Source organism: Apostichopus japonicus, chromosome 1 (assembly GCF_037975245.1).
Source record: "Apostichopus japonicus isolate 1M-3 chromosome 1, ASM3797524v1, whole genome shotgun sequence".
Classification (NCBI taxonomy): Eukaryota; Metazoa; Echinodermata; class Holothuroidea; order Aspidochirotida; family Stichopodidae; genus Apostichopus; species Apostichopus japonicus.
The window spans coordinates 16,681,374-16,703,094 of NC_092561.1; the positions used below are offsets into that span (position 1 = coordinate 16,681,374).

The 21,721-nt window shown below is 39.8% G+C and overlaps 1 protein-coding gene and 2 long non-coding RNA genes across 3 annotated transcripts; 2 read left to right on the forward strand and 1 right to left on the reverse strand.

Annotated features, from left to right (window-relative positions):
- The first annotated feature begins 992 nt into the window (after positions 1-992).
- LOC139968980 (uncharacterized) lies at positions 993-13,534 on the forward strand. The gene is made up of 18 exons (XM_071973641.1): positions 993-2,865; positions 4,611-4,669; positions 4,769-5,080; positions 5,289-5,314; positions 5,431-5,544; positions 5,647-5,763; positions 5,854-6,293; positions 6,374-6,642; positions 6,738-6,885; positions 6,987-7,216; positions 7,336-7,407; positions 7,491-7,936; positions 8,035-8,184; positions 9,447-9,491; positions 9,584-9,673; positions 9,769-9,921; positions 10,003-10,091; positions 10,303-13,534. The coding sequence occupies exons 2-17, from the start codon at positions 4,624-4,626 to the stop codon at positions 10,087-10,089; spliced, it is 2,745 nt and encodes a 914-aa protein (XP_071829742.1). The 5' UTR covers positions 993-2,865; positions 4,611-4,623; the 3' UTR covers positions 10,090-10,091; positions 10,303-13,534.
- On the reverse strand, positions 2,936-3,701 carry LOC139968996 (uncharacterized). Its single transcript, XR_011793613.1, has 2 exons — positions 3,607-3,701; positions 2,936-3,425 (listed from the first exon to the last, which is right to left on the reverse strand). It is a non-coding gene; the product is annotated as an uncharacterized lncRNA (long non-coding RNA).
- Positions 13,535-14,341: 807 nt separating the features above from the next.
- LOC139968991 (uncharacterized) lies at positions 14,342-19,485 on the forward strand. Its single transcript, XR_011793612.1, has 2 exons — positions 14,342-14,610; positions 19,353-19,485. It is a non-coding gene; the product is annotated as an uncharacterized lncRNA (long non-coding RNA).
- The last annotated feature ends 2,236 nt before the right edge of the window (positions 19,486-21,721 follow it).

Below are 21,721 nucleotides of genomic sequence, written 5' to 3' on the forward strand. Positions count from 1 at the left end.
GACCAAAGTCTTGACTGTACCTAGGGTGCTATACTTGCGTACGTAGATAGTACTATCAAAGTATCAGCACAGTCACCTACATATGTAGATCGAGCGATGGAATTGGGTTGAATTTAACGTAACATCAATTTATCAGTAGTTTAAAATTATGCACGATCGCTAGAAATTTTGTTTTCTACATAAAACTTGCACGTTTGTGTTGATTGTTTCCCACTGGACCTAATTACAGCACAAAACCTGACCAAAGTCTTGATTGTGCCTAGGGTGCTATATTTGCGTACGTAGATAGTACTACCACAGTATAAGCACCAGTAGATCGAGCGTCGTAAATGGGTCGAATATAACGTAAAATCGCTTTATCAGTAAAATAAAATAGTACACGTTAGCTAGAAATGTTGTTTTGTATCTAAAACTTCCACGTTTGTGTCTATTGTTTCTCATTGGACCTAATTACAGCACAAAACCTGACCAAAGTCTTGATTGTGCCTAGGGTGCTATATTTGCGCACGTAGATAGTACTACCACAGTATAAGCACCAGTAGATCGAGCGTCGGAAATGGGTTGAATATAACGTAAAATCGCTTTATCAGTAAAATAAAATAGTACACGTTAGCTAGAAATGTTGTTTTGTATCTAAAACTTCCACGTTTGTGTCTATTGTTTCTCATTGGACCTAATTACAGCGCGTAACTGACCAATGTCTTGATTGTACCAATTGCTAATATCGTGTACGATAAAGGCCTATACCAGTCCATGGGACCAGTCTCGATTTAGTACATTTTGCAATTGGGCTGCTTTTAACACAAAACATGTTGTCGTTAACTTGAAAACGTGTGTAGATCATAATATTATTAATTTCTGTTCAAAAAGTACGTATTCCTGGCGATAATTGATCAATTGACCTAGTTACAACACGAAAACTGACCAATGTTTTGATTGTACCAATTGCTAAAATCGTGTACGATAAAGGCATATGCCAGTCCATAGGACCAGTCTGGATTTAGTACATTTTTGCAATAGGGCTGATTTGAGCACAAAACATGTCGTCGTTAATCTGAAAACGTGTGTAGATCATAATATTATTGATTTCTGTTCAAAAAGTACGTATTCCTGGCGATAAGTGATCAATTGACCTAGTTACAACACGAAAACTGACCAATGTTTTAAATGTACCAATTGCTAATATCGTGTACGATAAAGGCATACACCAGTCCATGGGACCAGTCTCGATTTAGTACATTTTGCAATTGGGCTGCTTTTAACACAAAACATGTTGTCGTTAACTTGAAAACGTGTGTAGATCATAATATTATTAATTTCTGACCAAAAAGTACGTATTCCTGGCGATAATTGATCAATTGACCTAGTTACAACACGAAAACTGACCAATGTTTTGATTGTAACAATTGCTAAAATCGTGTACGATAAAGGCATATACCAGTCCATAGGACCAGTCTGGATTTAGTACATTTTTGCAATAGGGCTGATTTGAGCACAAAACATGTCGTCGTTAATCTGAAAACGTGTGTAGATCATAATATTATTGATTTCTGTTCAATAAGTACGTATTCCTGGCGATAAGTGATCAATTAACCTAGTTACAACACGAAAACTGACCAATGTTTTAAATGTACCAATTGCTAATATCGTGTACGATAAAGGTATACACCAGTCCATAGGAGCAGTCTCGATTTAAAACTTTTTTGAAATTGGGCTGATCTGAACACAAAACATGTTGTCGTTAACTTGAAAACGTGTGTAGATCATAATATTATTCATTTCTGTTCAAAAAGTACGTATTCCTTGCGATAATTGATCAATTGATCTAGTTACAACACGAAAACTGACCAATGTTTTGATTGTACCAATTGCTAAAATCGTGTACGATAAAGGCATATACCAGTCCATAGGACCAGTCTGGATTTAGTATATTTTTGAAATTGGGCTGATTTGAACACAAAACATGTTGTCGTTAATTTGAAAACGTGTGTAGATCATGATATTATTGATTTCTGTCCAAAAAGTACTTATCTCTGGCGATAACTGACCAATTGACCTAGTTACAACACGAAAACTGACGAATGTTTTGATTGTAACAATTGCTAAAATCGTGTACGATGAAGGCCTATACCAGTCCATAGGACCTGTCTCGATTTAGTCAGTTTTGTTTAAATGTGCTGATTATAACGTAAAAGTGCTTTATAAGTAGATTAAAATAGAGCATGTTAGCTATAAATATTGTTTTCTATCTAAAACTTGCACGTGTGTGTTAATTGTTTCCCATTAGACCTAATTACAGCACAAAAACTGACCAAAGTCTTGATGCTATGCCCTATGATAGAGCTATCCTCGCGTACGTAGATATAGCATGCACTAATTACTATCAGTATAATCATGTATTATAGTTTGTTGACATGTTGTAACGGGTGGGGGCGTGGCAATTTTCAAATCTCCCGCCAAGTCCAGCGGGTATAAAAGCGAGGCACGCGACCATTCGGTCACTCCGATTTCAAAATCCATTGGTTTCGGACCTATTGAACATACGTGTAACGTCTTCGTTTACAAAGCTATCAAATTCTACTTTCTTTTCTCTAATTCTCAGAGTTTGTTAAAGTTTGTTGACAACTAATATAGGCATATATATAGCCTACATTGTGTCATTGTTGTTTTTCTAGACATTTCTATTTGAATTCAAAAGTTCCAACCTTTTAACCATTCTTTCGTAAACCAAAGCAGAAATCTAGGCCTATCAAAATTTAATTTGTTGGCTTTACTCAATTTCTCAGAGTTTGTAAACGTTCTTATTTTCGAATTGGACAAAAACCATTACAGGTGAAGAAAACGAGTTATAACTGGGATCCAAAAGTGAGTACATATGTTCTAATTAAGCGAAATGAACGATAAAATTGGTTGTTGAATGAATGAGACAGTTGCATACAATGGTATAACGATATTTGTTCAACAAGTACTGTAGTGTAGTAATACATCATACATTTGACGAAAGAGGTAATATTGACTAACATGAACTGCATTTTGGCCTATAGATACAATGTACATCTTTCATTAACTCAAATATTTATTGTACCAACATTTATACCTGATAAAGCTATTGATTAAGCTCTAGGAAAGTGTACCTCTCCAAATAAAGTGACCCCACCATGCACATATAATTGTTTTGATGTAACCTAAATGTAAAATGGTATCTCACTCTGGAAATATAATCACAATCATTTTACTTTATATAGCAGCATTATCAGCCCCCCCCCCCCAATAATATTTTTTTTCAATGGGGGTATCGGCTTTTGCATACATAGTCAACTGAAAATCATAACAGAACATAATGCCACCCCCGCCCATGGTATAGAGATGGAGGTTCGCTGTATATAAAATCACCACCATTTAACCTTACGAAGCAGCATTATCACCTACCCCCGGCCCTCCCCAATAATAATTTTTTTCAATGGGGGTATCGGCTTTTGCATACATAGTCAACTGAAAATCATAACAGAACATAATCCCCCCCCCCCCCGGGGGGTATAGGCCTGGCTTAAAGGTTTGCTGTATATAAAATCACTACCATTTAACCTTATGAAGCAGCATTATCACCTACCCCCCCCCTCCAATAATATTTTTTTTCAATGGGGGTATCGGCTTTTGCATACATAGTCAACTGAAAATCATAACAGAACATTATCCCCCCCCCCGGGGGGTATAGGCCTGGCTTAAAGGTTTGCTGTATATAAAATCACTACCATTTAACCTTATGAAGCAGCATTATCACCTACCCCCCCCTCCAATAATATTTTTTTTCAATGGGGGTATCGGCTTTTGCATACATAGTCAACGGAAAATCATAACAGAACATAATGCCCCCCCCCCCATGGTATAGGCCTGGCTTAAAGGTTTGCTTTATATAAAATCACCACCATTTAACTTTATGAAGCATTATCACCTACCCCCCCCCTCCAATAATAATTTTTTTCAATGGGGGGTATTGGCTTTTGCATACAGTCAATTGAAAATCATAACAGAACATAATTCCCCCCCCCCATGGTGTAGGGATTTCTTAAAGGTTTGCTGTATAGACCCCAACATATAGCACAATATCATGAAAAAGTTCCTTGAGATCGTGTAATCGACCTACTTTGGGCGTAAAATGACCTCTTTTTCCAGTTTTTTGTGAACACTGTATGATAAACTACACTGTAGACAGGTTTCATATTTTTACAGTGTTAGACAAAGAATTATACTGGTGTTAAGAAGCTATGCAGGCTGACTGTAGCATGAGCTTGGTCGAATAAAGACCTTGATGTATGTAATAAACAAAACTTTCCTAGTTTTAGCTTCCTATAATTGGAGCCATTAAAGCATATCTTTAAGCTGGTTCAGTTTCCTTTGAATAAGTAACAGGCAATAAGTAGATGTTTACTTCTTCGAAGGAGACAAAATTTTAGAACACCTATGCAATAATTAGGTGTTCTAAAATTATTTTAGAATAATTATTTTTGTACTAACAATAACATATTCTTTTATAAGAATGTAAGTTACAACAGTATTGTTTACTGAAAATAATAATTAACCTTGTTCATATTGTTTTTTCTTTAAATTAGGTACACTCTAGCTATGTCAACGAAAACTCCTGCTCAGTCGACCCTTAAGGAAAAATTCAGTAAGTTTAAAGTTCATTATGAAAGAAGAAATTAGTGGATTTTAGAAGGAAGTCTATATATATGTTCTAATTTGATTAACATATTTTTTTCATTTGAAGTTACATTCATCAAGGATCTAAACAAGAGTGGTGCCCTGGAAGGCCTCATCAATGCCAAAATCAATGAAGTAGATGGCCTCAATATACCAGAAGGAGCCATGGCCTTCCAGCCTCAGCTAATCCCAGCACTGGTGAACGTCACCAGGAGGTATGGCACAGAACGGTCCACTGACCTCATCGAGGAAGGGACAGGAGTTTGGCTGCATTGTAACACCAGCAGCGGCGAACCGTGGAGCAGGCGTTTACTGACTGAAAGAAAGAAGGCAGACAAAATGACCTTTATTGGGGCTTCCTTAATAGAGATGTTCATCGGTGAGATCATTTCTGATTATATTTGCTATGATATCAGATGGTGAAAGATTATTAACTTTTAGATTACCCAATCACTTTATATGATTGTTCAATAATTAAGATGTAATGCATAAATTTCTGTGTGATGTAGCTTTGAAATGAAATAGGGCACTAGTGTTAGTATGGTCAACCTCTGAACAAGTTTCTTTCTTACTCACTATTTCCTTAGAGCAAAAGAGATGCAGTGAAGAAGAGGTGAGATGATTCTCCTTTGATTAGCATTTGTAATCTATAAAGTGGTTAATAAGTACAATGATATCTTCAATTTAGATCAGATGTTCTATCTTGATCTGCATTTTTGACTTACACAGAATCAATGGCTCCTAGACAGCGATGACAGCAACCTGACGTCAGATGACGAGGGAGCCCTGGACCGGTACTACGACGAACTTTACAGTACTCCAGAGAGCTCTCCAAACACAGACGTAAGCAAATCTGCAATAGTAAAGTTAAGACGACAATGATGCAATATTTAAAAAACAAATTCAAATTTGATCAATTTCTAATTTCATTCCCTATATATACAGTCCCATTCAACAACAACGGAAGTAGACCAGAACGACGAGGCTTGCAGATACCTGACATCATTGAGCACGGGAGAAGTACAACACTCTGATGCCTTGTTCACTGACAGTGAACTTGAGGTAAATGACACATCAGTCTCTAGATCTGCCATAGATTTATATGTGAACTTAGTTGGATGTAAAACTATTTTATTCTGTTTGCTTACTTAGGAGGCAGAACACATCACAAGTACCCCCCAGAGAGAGCCATCAGCCGAGAAAAAACCAACTGCCGAGGGAGAACCAGCCACCACTGCCAAGAAACCAATGGAGGGAACCAGGATCCAGAGTGCCCCCCAGAGAGAGCCAGCTGCCGCTGAAGAAGTAACAAGGAAGAAACCTACCATCCCCTGTGTCCCCCAGAGTGAGCCAGCTGCCAAGATCCAACCGACTGCAGAGGGAGAACCAGCAACTGTGAAGCAAGATGATAAAGAAGAGGATGCAAAGAAACCAAAGGTCCATTTGAAGTCGTTCCCAGTTTTCCCTCAGCCCACCAGCGATTGCCCACTCTGTAGTCAACCTGTCGTCAGACTGTCGAACCATCTCATCCAGAAGCACAGCATATCCACCAAGGAGTATCGACAGAAGATCCTTAAACAGTCAAGAGCCATGTGAGTATATTTGTCTACAGGAAGAACTGGTATAGTTACTGATTATTTATTACTAATACCGTCTTTTATTTTCTTCGCAGGAAGTGCAAGGAGCCCAAACGGCAGGAGGGCCAGCAGAGGCGGAGTTTCAGGGACTGCCCAGTCCCTGATTGCCCCTCTGTTTTTCTACCAAGGATCGACAAACACCTGCAACGAGTCCACAACTACAAGACGTCATCAGCGGAATACCATCAACTTCTGAGCGCAGCACCGGATTCGAAGAAAGAGACTGAGGAGGAGGAGGAGGAGGAAGAAGAAGATTTTCTGGTCGAGATGGAGGATACACCAAAGGAAAAATTGGACATCTACGGTACAGATACTTTACTTAAATATGATTGGAAATTAACAATGTATTCATTTGTGAAAGCAGAGACTTAATCCTTCCATTCATTGTTATTCTAATAGAGCGATTCGCAAAGTACGAAGAACAGAAGCACGGGGGGACGGAGCAGTCCAAGAAGAATGCCCAGCAACATTGCAGACAGGTGCAGGCCATCAAGGAAAGACTTGGAATTTCAATAAGAAGTCTGATACTCCCAAGCAGCGTGCAGCGGTATGAACAAACCCTCACTAATAAAATTCTATCTATTGTGTTGTTACTGAAGGTAATGTATTCACTATCCACTGTACTTCTATTCATTTATGACTCTACAGGATCACAGAAGTGCTAAGAAAGGATAAGAAGCTGCCGAAGACCGTATCATCCTACCTGCTATCCCTTAAGAAGTTTTCCAACTACCTGTCGATCTGTGTGGAAGCCAGCCGCTCAGTAGGAGTCTGCCCAACTTCTGCTGAGAGAACCTTTCGGACCGCCGGGGACTTCGCTACAGCCATGAGGCCGGAAATATGCAAACGCCAGAAGTTCCTCGCATCAAAGATCCAGGGTAACCTTTTAAAAAAGATTTCCTTACCCCACCTGCCCCCCCCCCAAAAAAATCCAAATTTATGAACATGGATGTAGCCTGACTGATTTTAATAATAATTTTCTTTGCACTTTGTACAGACGTAGTGATGCCAGCAGAGCGAGTAGACGAAATGATGACCAGCTGCACCGAGGAAGCCATTGCAATTGCACGTAAGTATCACATGACAGTTACCGGAAAGTTAACCACCCAACACCAGCTCTTTAATGTCTCGACACTCTATTGTGCTTTTCAGGTGCTTTGGAATCCAATTCAGGGATCATCCCAGCGGAGAAGAAAAGAAAATTCCGGAACATCCTGATGGCTCTCATGCTGCTGAACGGAGGACACCGCGGCTGTGTCATCACCGGTCTCACGCTGGGCGAGTTTCAAGCAGCCAAACAGACAACCAACGGAAACTGGATCATCGCTGTAGCCAACCACAAGACGTCATCCACCTACGGACCCGCCAACGTAGTCCTCTCACCCACCCTCTACCAGCTCTGCGTCGTATACCACAACATCATGAGACCCAGCATCCTCCGTTCGCCCAAAGCAGCTGAGAGCCCGGTTTGGCCTTTCTTCCTGTCGCCCAGCGGGAAGAAGGTGACCAAGCTAAGTCGGGATTTGCAGACCCTAGGAAGACAATTTGACATCGAGAAGTTCAACCCAATCAACGTAAGGAAGACTGTAGCCACCAGGGTAAGTAATCTGAGCTCTTTCAGATATATATGTATGTTGAATTTTGTTCAATACTTTTGTTTTTTACATTGATGGTTTTTTTCAAATATTTGCAACAGAATTTCGCGACACAATCAGGATCCAACAGGTACATGGTATCGGAGCACATGGCCCACAGAGAACAAACCCAGGCCAGCTACTACAAGGCGTCGCAGTCGGAGGAAACGGCATGTGCTGCCGCATCCATTATCACCAATCTGCTGGTTGGGGTGAGTTCCATCAAAGTTAACTTTTATAAGCTCTAAGTAAAAAGGAAAACAATGTCTCGTAAGTAATTGCCATTTACAAGTAAGATAAAGTGAAAATCTTAACATTACAAGAATAAGGTGCAGCATGGCAAACAATTAAGTAAGACCCTTAAATAGATGAAAGTAAAACCTAGGGATGGTTGCACTGAAATGAGAATGCCCCTATAAAAGTTAATTAGATATCTTGAGTACTCCTTTAATGATTAAATGCAGGGACGGCTCCTTTAACTACATGTGGTCAAGTGACCATGCACAGAGTGAACATTATTTAAATCCACAATTCCGATTAGGAATTAGCTTGAAACTAATTTACGGCAATGCGAAACAAATACGGGTTATTCCCCTAATAACCAATAGTTTGTCGGTTATTCCCCTTATAACCATTTATCCTCAACTTGTAACCTTTCATAATGGCAGCATTAACAATGGTTGCATGTTAGCAAACTTTCCAAAGTTATAATTAAAAAGGTGTACATATAACCCAGTTCAAGAAATCAATCTCTTTTGAAAACCCAAGAGAAGTATCGAACATTGAGTCAAATGTAAGTTTAACATGACGTAATGTCCTCAGTTAAGGAAACAATTTGTTCATGTGACGTACGTAAATTACGATCTTTGGAACCACTGAGATCATTAAGTATACGGACAAAAACTTTTGATAATGGTTCTTGAAAAGCACCTACACTAGTATTTACGAAATGTGAGCTCAGCATTTTAGAGAGATATTGTATTAAAAAGCTACGAAGTATTCTGAAAAGTTAAGCCTAGTCTTTACCACTCTGGCAGTAGCCTACCACTGTAATAGGGTTAACAGCACAAATAAATTGGCCAACCGTGACTTTGAACTTGATCGAGAGTAACACAATCTAATCGATATTATGAATTACAGAACCCTTGTCTGCTTAACGGGTATATAAGAGATGGGAAATTGTATAATTACCTCATCGAGCTTTTAAAGTAATAACTTCAACTGCTGCAAAAGCAGACAAAATCCTTGTTCAAAGATAAATGGAAATCTTGGAGGTGTTGTGTTAACTAGTGACAGTAACGTTGTGTCTCGAACAATAGTTTTCAAGTCTAGTACCCCACGCCCTGAGGGGTATCCCAATCTGAGCGGAAGGGCTTGACATGTTCCGGTGGAGTTAAATTCTAAGGTAGGCCAGCTATGCCAAAATGACATGGCTCTACGTTAATAACCAGAGTTCTCTCATTTCTTTCTCTAGTCACAGTCCGAAGACCCAGCCGATGCTCCAGCTGGACCTTCCGGCGTAAGTTTGAAGAACAACTTTGAAGACTTCCCATGCCCCTCTCCCCTAACCAACACTTTGATTGATTAATTTTTTTATGTCATTTCAAACAGCTCCAATCAACAACACCCGAGTCTGATGCCAGCTCAGACCAAGAAGACATTCCTTCCAGCGCACAGTTTCTTGCAGCAGAACCACTACACGTAAGTAGCTCTTTGATGAAGCCGTTTTAATGAAAAACGGATGTCAGTGTGTAATGATAATAACCATTCACTGACCTCTGCTTCTCTCTCTACAGCGACCACCTCCTGACCAGCAGCCATTGGAGTACTACGAGAATCCGAAGAGGGCGAGGGCCACCTACTTCGAGGGCGATACTGAAGAGATCATGAAGACCTACAGGGACACACTAGAGAGGCTGGGGACTTCCAAAATAACCATTAAAGAAGTAGTAAGTTTCAAACAAGTATCACTTTAAAGAGAACCCTGTGCAGCTATACATTTCTAACATTCTCTCCTTTCTAATTTCTAGGTTCGGAAGATGTACAACGAGAACAGGACTCTACAGCAGTGGACGGTGCAGCAGCTGTACGACAAAGTCAGGAAGTCGCTGGATTAAAAGTAAGTTCGATTCTAATCACCATTAAAACTTTTATATTTATCCATACATATAGCTAATCTGTATTCGCAGAGCAATATATGTGACCACCGTCGGGAGGTACTCCTGTGCGGGGGCCCCCTCAAGCAAGGGGAACCCAAGCCTCAGGGTCCTTAACAGTGGCCATCCATCACACTTTACCATAGACTAATCCCCCTTTTATTCTCTCCACAGGTATATACAGTGTGGTATCGTATAGCAATTAATTTATCAATTTCATTTTGAGTGTATATATTGGATAATTAAATTTTAAGTTATGACTATTAAGAAGTGAACTTATACTGTGTATATAGCAAAGTTATTGATATAACATGACTAATTCTCACGCTTTTACCTCCCCCCGGCAGGTCATGGCCACCGTTGGGGGTCGCTCTGGTGCGGGGACCCCTCCGGCAAGGGGAACCCAAGCCTCAGTGTCCTTAACGGTGGAAAGGCCATACCATAGACTAATCCCCCTTTTATCTCTCCACAGGTATAAACAGTGCGGTAAAGTATAACAATTATTTTATCAACTTCATTTAGTGTGTATATATTGGATAATTGAATTATAGGTTACTACTATACTTAGAAGTGTTATACTGTATATATAGCAAAAGTATAACATGAATAATTCTCTTGTTTAAATCTCCCCCTCAGCAGGTCATGGCCACCGTTGGGGTCGCTCTGGTGCGGGGGCCCCCTCAGGCAAGGGGAACCCAAGCCTCAGTGTCCTTAACGGTGGATAGGCCATACCATAGACTAATCCCCCTTTTATCTCTCCACAGGTATAAACAATGCGGTAATGCATAACAATTAATTTATCAACTTCATTTTGTGTGTATATATTGGATAATTGAATTATAAGTTATTACTATTCAGAAGTGAACCTATACTGTATATATAGCAAAATTTATTGATATAACATGACTAATTCTCACGCTTTTACCTCCCCCGGCAGGTCATGGCCACCGTTGGGGGTCGCTCTGGTGCGGGGGCCCCCTCGGGCAAGGGGAACCCAAGCCTCAGTGTCCCTAACGGTGGATAGGCCATACCATAGACTAATCCCCCTTTTATCTCTCCACAGGTATAAACAATGCGGTAAAGTATAACAATTAATTTATCAACTTCATTTAGTGTGTATATATTGGATAATTGAATTATAGGTTACTACTATACTTAGAAGTGTTATACTGTATATATAGCAAAAGTATAACATGAATAATTCTCTTGTTTAAATCTCCCCCTCAGCAGGTCATGGCCACCGTTGGGGTCGCTCTGGTGCGGGGGCCCCCTCAGGCAAGGGGAACCCAAGCCTCAGTGTCCTTAACGGTGGATAGGCCATACCATAGACTAATCCCCCTTTTATCTCTCCACAGGTATAAACAATGCGGTAATGCATAACAATTAATTTATCAACTTCATTTTGTGTGTATATATTGGATAATTGAATTATAAGTTATTACTATTCAGAAGTGAACCTATACTGTATATATAGCAAAATTTATTGATATAACATGACTAATTCTCACGCTTTTACCTCCCCCGGCAGGTCATGGCCACCGTTGGGGGTCGCTCTGGTGCGGGGGCCCCCTCGGGCAAGGGGAACCCAAGCCTCAGTGTCCCTAACGGTGGATAGGCCATACCATAGACTAATCCCCCTTTTATCTCTCCAAAGGTATAAACAATGCGGTAATGCATAACAATTAATTTATCAACTTCATTTTGTGTGTATATATTGGATAATTGAATTATAGGTTATTACTATTCAGAAGTGAACCTATACTGTATATATAGCAAAATTTATTGATATAACATGACTAATTCTCACGCTTTTACCTCCCCCTGGCAGGTCATGGCCACCGTTGGGGGTCTCTCTGGTGCGGGGGCCCCCTCGGGCAAGGGGAACCCAAGCCTCAGTGTCCTTAACGGTGGATAGGCCATACCATAGACTAATTCCCTGTTATCTCTCCACAGGTATAAACAATGCGGTAATGCATAACAATTAATTTATCAACTTCATTTTGTGTGTATATATTGGATAATTGAATTATAGGTTATTACTATTCAGAAGTGAACCTATACTGTATATATAGCAAAAGTTATTGATATAACATGACTAATTCTCACGCTTTTACCTCCCCCCGGCAGGTCATGGCCACCGTTGGGGGTCTCTCTGGTGCGGGGGCCCCCTTGGGCAAGGGGAACCCAAGCCTCAGTGTCCTTAATGGTGGATAGGCCATACCATAGACTAATCCCCCTTTTCTCTCCACAGGTATAAACAGTTGGGTAATGCATAACAATTAATTTATCAACTTCATTTTGTGTGTATATATTGGATAATTGAATTATAAGTTATTACTATTCAGAAGTGAACCTATACTGTATGTATAGCAAAAGTTATTGATATAACATGACTAATTCTCACGCTTTTACCTCCCCCCGGCAGGTCATGGCCACCGTTGGGGGTCTCTCTGGTGCGGGGGCCCCCTTGGGCAAGGGGAACCCAAGCCTCAGTGTCCTTAACGGTGGATAGGCCATACCATAGACTAATCCCCCTTTTATCTCTCCACAGGTATAAACAGTTGGGTAATGCATAACAATTAATTTATCAACTTCATTTTGTGTGTATATATTGGATAATTGAATTATAAGTTATTACTATTCAGAAGTGAACCTATACTGTATATATAGCAAAAGTTATTGATATAACATGACTAATTCTCACGCTTTTACCTCCCCCCGGCAGGTCATGGCCACCGTTGGGGGTCTCTCTGGTGCGGGGGCCCCCTTGGGCAAGGGGAACCCAAGCCTCAGTGTCCTTAACGGTGGAAATGCCATACCATAGACTAATCCCCCTTTTATCTCTCCACAGGTATAAAGAATGCGGTAATGCATAACAATTAATTTATCAACTTCATTTAGTGTGTATATATTGGATAATTGAATTATAAGTTATTACTATTCAGAAGTGAACCTATACTGTATATATAGCAAAAGTTATTGATATAACATGACTAATTCTCACGCTTTTACCTACCCCCGGCAGGTCATGGCCACCGTTGGGGGTCGCTCTGGTGCGGGGGCCCCCTCGGGCAAGGGGAACCCAAGCCTCAGTGTCCTTAACGGTGGAAAGGCCATACCATAGACTAATCCCCCTTTTATTCTCTCCACAGGTATAAACAGTGCGGTAACGTAGAACAATTAATTTATCAACTTCATTTAGTGTGTATATATTGGATAATTGAATTAAAGGTTATTACTACTTAGAAGTGTTATACTGTATGTATAGCAAAAGTATAACATGAATAATTCTCTTGTTTAAATCTCCCCCTCAGCAGGTCATGGCCACCGTTGGGGGTCGCTCTGGTGCGAGGTCCCCCTCGGGCAAGGGGAACCCAAGCCTCAGTGTCCTTAACGGTGGAAATGCCATACCATAGACTAATCCTCCTTTTATCTCTCCACAGGTATAAACAGTTGGGTAATGTATAGCAATTAATTTATCAATTTCATTTAGTGTGTATATATTGGATAATTGGATTATAAGTTATTACTATAAAGAAGTGAACATATATATATACTGTAGATATAGCTAAAGTTCTTGATATAACATGACTAACTCTTTTGTTTTTATCTCCCACGCAGCAGATCATGGCCACCGTTGGGGGTCGCTCTGGTGTGGGGCCCCCTCGGCCAAGGGGAACCCAAGCCTCAGTGTCCTTAACGGTGGCCAGCCATCATGCCATACCATCGACTAATTCTCTCTTTCTTTTCTTTCCACAGTTATATACAGTGCAGTATTCATTGGGCTTGCATATACTTTGGACATGCTGGGTGGAGGCTCTTGGTTGATTGCTTTGGGTTGGACATGATGGGAGGAGGAGAGAGATGACTATGTTGGACTAATAGATGACAGATGTACAGCTAATTTGATCAGATGCATTTGTGATGACTCACACTGGAATGACTTGAGCGGGCAGCTGTTGAAGACTGAACATTTTACACTTATACGATATTGAAGACCGAACATTTTACATAAATAAACACTGATTAATTATCAAATGTATATTGACACTCCATTCACTCGATCAAATAACACCTTAAAAGAGACCTGGGCTCTAGAAATGAGGAGGGGGGAGGGACCCTAGTATAGGAACCAGGTGACTAGAGTGCTTGCGAGTTAAACCCCTCCTTGGGGAACAGCACAGTTGCCAGGATGGGCTGCTTAGTAGGGGTGGGTTGTGCCAGGTCCTCCAACAAGAACTTATGCCTCCATGGTTTTCCTTTTCAACTGTTTTCTGAATGGGTTTTTAGTCCAGGAGGTTGATGCTTATTTGGAGTAGTTAAATGACTATTATTATAAATAAATTCAGTGTAACCGATAAGAATTCATCAATCATTATATATGAGTTGGCAGATTTGATGTCTTCCCAATTGTTTTCCATCTTATAATAACAAAATTAAATTTGTAAAATTTCATTTAACTCTTACCAGCATATGGTACATGTAGTGTTATGCGCTTAGACCTTCAGGTACTAAGAATAACAATAAATAAAGATGAACACGATTCTTCTGGTTATGTCTGTTTATTTTATTTTACGGGTTCCGTGATCTTAGATAATCCGTCGTTCACAATCTGCTCGCATGCATCAGCTGTATCTCATAGCTCACAATGCGAACATAAGTATCGTATATAGATTCTTCAGAATCCTTACATTACATCCCCAACCCAAGCATACAACATGCCTAATCAAGATTCCAAGTTTTTGGTTTAACCAATCGACCTGATCTAGTTCTATATTGTTTAGGTCTAGGTGAGCTACTTTGAGAGTAGCTTGGTAACTCTTTAGAAGTTTCACTCTGCGTCTGTGTTGATGGTTGAGCAATAGGACCTGAGGTTAGTGACTCAGTTTGCTCATTAGTACTTTCATCATATTGACTGATGTTTGGTTCAAAATCAACTAGATTTCCATCATGACTACAAGGATTGCAGTTGATGATGTGTTTCCTGTTTCTACGCAGATTACCCCTTGGTGAAGACACCAGATATGAACGGGGTTCCTCTAATAATCTATCTACAACCCCATGAGTGTTCATGTCTTTAATAAAAACCTGTGTACCTGGTGGTATCTCTTCAAGAGACATGGTTCTATGGCTTTTGTCATAATTGTCTTTTAAATATTGACGCTTACTCATTTCAAAAGCCTCTAGTTTGTTCTTGTCAGGTATCTGGGGTACCAGCTGGGAAGGAGCAACTGGTAAGGTTGTCTTTATCCTTCGACCAAACAATAACTCAGATGGACTATACCCGTTTGCTAGGGGAGTAGCTCTGTATGCCATAAGTGCTAGATAGGGATCCTTTGACTTCTTAATTAATCCTTTCACTGTTTGGACAGCTCGTTCAGCTTCCCCGTTAGACTGACTATACAAAGGGCTACTAGTAATGTGTGTGAATCCATATTTCTTACTAAATGCCTTAAACTCACTGCTAATGAACTGTGGTCCATTATCAGAACGGAATACATCTGGGATACCATGACGACTGAACATGGACTGCAAATGCATGATAATATCAGATGATTTGGATGTGGAAGTAAGCTTGGCTACTTCTATGTACCTTGAATAATAATCCACTACCAATAGGTAAGTACTATCCTGCAGATAATACAAATCTGCTGCTACCCTCTCCCATGGTCGTGATGGAAACTGAGAAGGCATCATGGGCTCCTTGACCTCCCGAGCCTGGTGGGCACACGTGTGACACTTGTACACTAGGTCACCTATTTGGGAGCTGATACCCGGCCACCACACTGATTGCTTTGCACGCTCCCTACACTTCACAATCCCCTGATGCCCTTCATGGATGAAGTCTAGGACTTCTAACCTTAACGAGCTAGGGATGATGATTCTAGGGCCCCTTAGAAGGAGATTGTTGTATGTAATTTCTCCCCTAAATGGGTAATAACCTTTTAAAGCCCCAGACAATTGTGGTTTATCTGGCCAGCCATCTGTACAATATTCAATTAGCTTGATACATACAGGATCATTCACTTGTTCTTGTTGAATCTTAGTCAAATATGAATTATTAACTGGCAACTCAGATATAATATAATTAGCATACGACTGCACTTCCCCCTCTAGATTGTCACTCATAGATATTTCGCCACAGGGTGCTCTAGAGAGTGCATCAGGGACAACTAACTCTTTCCCTGGGATATGACTTATGTCATAGTTGTACCTCATCAACCTGATTCTAAACCTTTGTATCCTTGGTGGGAGCTGATTGAGATCTTTCAGACCCAATAGAGAGACTAGTGGTTTATGGTCAGTTTCAATCTTGAACTTCATACCAATAAGAAAATTTGCAAATGTATCACAAGCCCAGGTAACACCAAGTGCTTCCCTTTCAATGGGAGCATAATTGCTTTCAGCACTGGTAACAGACCTTGATGCGCAAAATACTAGTCTCCACTCCCCTCCTTGTTGCCTCTGGTACAAGCAGGCACCTAACCCTCGTTTTGAAGCATCACTTGCCACTTTTGTTTCCAGGTTAGGATCAAACAATGCAAGACATGTGCCGCTTAGGCATTCTAACTTAATCTCATTAAATGACCTTTCTTGAGGTTCATTCCATACCCACTGCTTGTCCTTTTGTAGCAGTTCCCTAATGGGTTGACTGAGATCCGATAATTTTGGTGAAAACTTGCTAAATTGATTCACAATGCCCAAAAATCTACGTACATCATGAATATTTTCAGGTCTAGGCATATCTCTCAGTGCCTTGGTTTTCTCAGGATCAGGTAAGATACCATTGTCTGAAACAATGTGTCCTACAAACTGAATTGATTTCTTACTTATCTCACACTTAGCCTTGTTCAGAGTCATGCCAGCTTTATCTAATCGATTTAGGACTTCACCTAATCGAGCATCATGCAAGTCCTGATTTGGTGCATGAATCAAGATATCGTCAATGAACACTTCAACACCCTCTAGATCATCTAGTAACTGAGCAAGTCTCTTTTGTGCATGCTCAGGAGCAGATGTTATGCCAAATGGCATTCGACTATAGGCAAATCGCCCAAACGGTGTGATGAATGTGGTTAGAAGCTTGGATGACTCTGTCAAGGGAATTTGGTGGAACCATGAATTAGCATCAAGCTTGCTAAAGATCTTAGCCCCAGGTAGTCTACTAAGTACTTCGCTAGTACTTGGTATCATGAATTTCTCTGTTTTCACATACTGGTTCAGTTTTGTGTAATCAACACATATTCTGACGTCCACCACATTTCCCTTTTTATCCCTTTTAGGGACCGGGACCATTGGTGAGCAAAACTCAGTTGGTTCATTTACTTTGAAAATGATTCCCTCATTTTCTAGTTTTTGTAGTTTACCCTTAATTATTTTGTACAAAGGAACTGATGCTATCTTTCTAGGTGCATTGACTGCGTGTGGCACATAACCCTCTGCAAGCTTGATATTGTACTCGCCCTTCATAACCCCCAGACCAGAAAATAACTTTGGATGGTGTTTCTCCACCTCTACGTTATTAACAATTCTCACTACATCTAATGCTTCGATAGCTGGTTTGCCTAATAAGGCTGTGGTGCAATCTTTGACCACATACATAGATTGGTTGGAGGATCTGTTATTAGCTCGAAAATCAACGTCAACTTTACCCATGCACTCCAGCTTAGACTTATTAGCACCATGTAAAACTTTATCTGTTTTACTTAAACTAGTGTTTAAATTCAGCTTGTTGTACATACTTTCAGGAATGATTGATTCATCAGCCCCTGTATCAATAGCAAACTTTACCTTGACATCATTAACATAAACATCAATTGTCCATGATTTTGTCTTTGCTCTTCCATTGTCCAATTGACCAATAAACGTGTAGTTGATCTCCCCAGGATCGTCTTCGTCTGAGACATCTACTTCTACATATTTTACCGCTCTTGGCTTAGGTGTAACTAGATTTGGGTTTCCTTGGTCCTGTGCCTGTTTCCTAAAATTCCTATGCTGCTTGTATTTTGTTTTACAACACCTTGCCCAATGACCCATTTTCTTGCACTTATTACACTTGTCTTCCTTAGCAGGACACGCAGTGTGGTTAGCACTGTAACCACATTTTCCACACTTCCTTGTGCTGGGACTGCTTTCCCTTCTGCTGGTCTGGTTTATCAGCACTTGATCCTTAGCTGTCAAAACTTCGTGTTCCTTACGAACAACTTCGTGTAGTCTTGCCGTCCTTTTTGCTGATTCTAATGTGAGGGCGCTGTCTAGCTGCAGTTTCTGCTGTAATCTGGAGTCTCGGAGGCCAACTACAAGTCTGTCTCTAATTAGCTCCTCTTTTAGTGTTCCGTAATTACAATGCTCTGACAGCTTATATAGCCCAGTGATGAATTCATCCACTGTCTCCCCCTCCATTTGACATCTCTTATTGAATTTGGCCCTTTCATAGATCACATTTCTACGAGCAATAAAATGGCTTTGAAATTTGTCCTTCACGTCTGAATAGGATGGACTCTGAGGTGTACTCTGACTTCCCTCACTCTCTGTGACAACCACAATGGGCGGAAAGGTGAAACTATTGAAAATTTCCTCCGCCTGTTCCCCCATACAGTATATCAACATGTCCACTTGTGTGACTGATGGTTTTTCTGAAAGCCCACTCGCTGATCGAAATCTTTCAAATCGTTTGATCCACTGCTCCCAATCCTCACTTTTGAAGGAAAATGTCCCTGGTGGGGTTATTTGGAATTGGGTGGCCATATTTGTGACGAACGGCAGTTAATACTAGTGCCCAGATAATAGCGGTAATGTTATTGTATAGGCCCAACGGTATATGTTACTCACGGCAGCTTTGTAGCCTACCAAGACAATATAACAATGCTGTATGTACCGTACAGTTACCCTGTTCACTTCGACACGTTCTCCAGACACGTTCTCCAGACAGTCGATAAAAATTGACTTACCAGCAAGGATTTTCGCCAATTTCCGCTAAAAATCGCTCACTTCTGACACCATGTAGTGTTATGCGCTTAGACCTTCAGGTACTAAGAATAACAATAAATAAAGATGAACACGATTCTTCTGGTTATGTCTGTTTATTTTATTTTACGGGTTCCGTGATCTTAGATAATCCGTCGTTCACAATCTGCTCGCATGCATCAGCTGTATCTCATAGCTCACAATGCGAACATAAGTATCGTATATAGATTCTTCAGAATCCTTACATTACAGTACAGATTGTAAATAGTTCAATTCAAAAATATTTAATAATTAACATATCATTATACATTCTCTATCTTTCAATAATAATTTTACAGACAGTTAAATTGTACAAATTGAGATCAACAGTGACATATTGAAACTTTGAAATTTGATGTCTTTGTCATTTCTTGTGTTCCACTTTCACTAAATTTATGTCTTGGAATGATGCATCCTTTGACACAACCTCCTCATGAGATTAGTCCACCCCACCCTATTTCACCCAACCCTTCCTTACAATACCTGCACCCCCCCCCCTCTTCTTTGCCAACACCCTTTTCCACCTGCATGAACAATCTTTGGAATCATTATAATGATACAAATCAAATCAATTGGGCAGATTTGAACACAAAACATGATGTCGTTAACTTGAAAACGTGTGTAGATCATGATATTATTGATTTCTATCCAAAATTTACTTATTCCTGGCGATAACTGACCAATTGACCTAATTACAACACGAAAACTGACCAAAGTCTTGATTGTACCAATTGCTAAAATCGTGTACGATAAAGGCCTATACCAGTCCATAGGACCAGTCTCGATTTAGTACATTTTTGCAATTGGGCTGATTTGAACACAAAACATTAAGTCGTTATATTGACAACGCGTGTAGATCATGATATTATTGATTTCTATCCAAAATTCACTTATTCGTGGCGATAACTTACCAATTGACCTAATTACAGCACGAAAACTGACCGAAAGTCTTGACTGTACCTAGGGTGCTATACTTGCGTACGTAGATAGTACTATTAAAGTATCAGCATAAGCACCCACATGTAGATCGAGCGATGGAATTGGGTTGAATTTAACGTAAAATCGCTTTATCGGTAGATTAAAATAGTGGACGATCGCTAGAAATTTTGTTTTCTATCCAAAACTTGCACGTTTGTGTTGATTGTTCCCCATTGGACCTAATTACAGCACAAAAAACTACCAATGTCTTGAATGTACTAATTGCTAAAATCGTGTACGATGAAGGCCTATACCAGTCCATAGGAGAAGTCTCGATTTAGTACATTTTTGCAATTGGGCTGATTTTAACACAAAACATTAAGTCGTTAACTTGAAAACGTGTGTAGACCATGATCTTATTGATTTCTATCGAAAAGTTACTTATTCGTGGCGATAACTGACCAATTAACCTAATTACAACACGAAAACTGACAAGCACTTGATTGTACCAATTGCTAAAATCTTGTACGATAAAGCCCTATACCAGTCTATACGACCAGTCTCGATTTAGTACATGTTTGAAATTGGGCTGATTTGAACACAAAACATTTAGTCGTTAACTTGCAAACGTGTGCAGAACATGATATTATAGTTTTCTGTCCGTAAGTTACTTATTTGGGACGATAATTTATGATTTGACCTAGTTACAGCATGAAAACTGAACAAAGTCTCGAATGAACCTATGCAGATATCACTGTGTATGTGTGTAGCACTAAGTCCAATACACATGTTTTGACCTAGTACATTCATAGTAACATGGCTTGTTTGATCGTGAAAACATTGATTCAGTAATATAAAAAGTTATGCGAAGCCTTAAAATTTTGTTTTCTTTCCAAAAATTATTTGTCTGGGGTAAATCTTTGTCATTTGACCTAGCAAGAAGCAAAAAGCAAACACAGGTCAGGATGTTACGTATACCTTTTTGTGTGTTACGTTGTAGTCAATTGGTAGGCTACAGAGTTCGTCAAGTTTGGAATAGCTCACCAAATGGACGATTACTTTCCTAATTTGGCGTTAAAGATGTTAAAAATCACAGCATTTTAAAGAACATGGATTATTCCACTTCAAATTTAATTTATCTGAAAATGTACGTTTGAAAGACATCATGGCAAGTGTTTTACATCAGCAGTATCATATTTGTACAAACGACCATCATATACTTTCATCAATCGTTGGAAAATCAAGCTGTCACGAGCCGATAAATAGTACGATTTCTCTCAAAATATCGGTCCTCCACAACTTCTGAGCAAATTTCATGTAGAAATAATAGTTTTCTACAGTAGGAAGTATTATTTCAATAGATTTATTCATGTTGGAATTAGAGCGAAGAAGTTTTCCCGAGTCCAGTTGTAGCTGACGACATGAGCAGATCTTTCATCTCTACCGTCTTTGTTACACGTGCTTCACGAGTGATGTAAAGAATTTAATCAAGCCAGAATTTGTCCCATTTCTTTCTCATATCCTCATTTCTCCTGCAATAAAAGGTAGAAATGAAATTAAGAAATATTTTTCAATCATTAATGGTACAAATCAGGAAGGTTTTTGCTAAAAAACTACAAATTTTAACACTAAAACTAGCAGAGAGTGGGGTGTAATATTGTTGGAAATG

Coding starts and splice junctions, on each gene's coding strand:
- LOC139968980 (XM_071973641.1), top strand. CDS start 4,624: ATGTCAACGAAAACTCCTGCTCAGTCGACCCTTAAGGAAAAATTCA. Junction 5,764..5,853: donor TCACTGACAGTGAACTTGAG/GTAAATGACACA, acceptor TTGCTTACTTAG/GAGGCAGAACACATCACAAG. Junction 9,922..10,002: donor AAATAACCATTAAAGAAGTA/GTAAGTTTCAAA, acceptor TCTAATTTCTAG/GTTCGGAAGATGTACAACGA.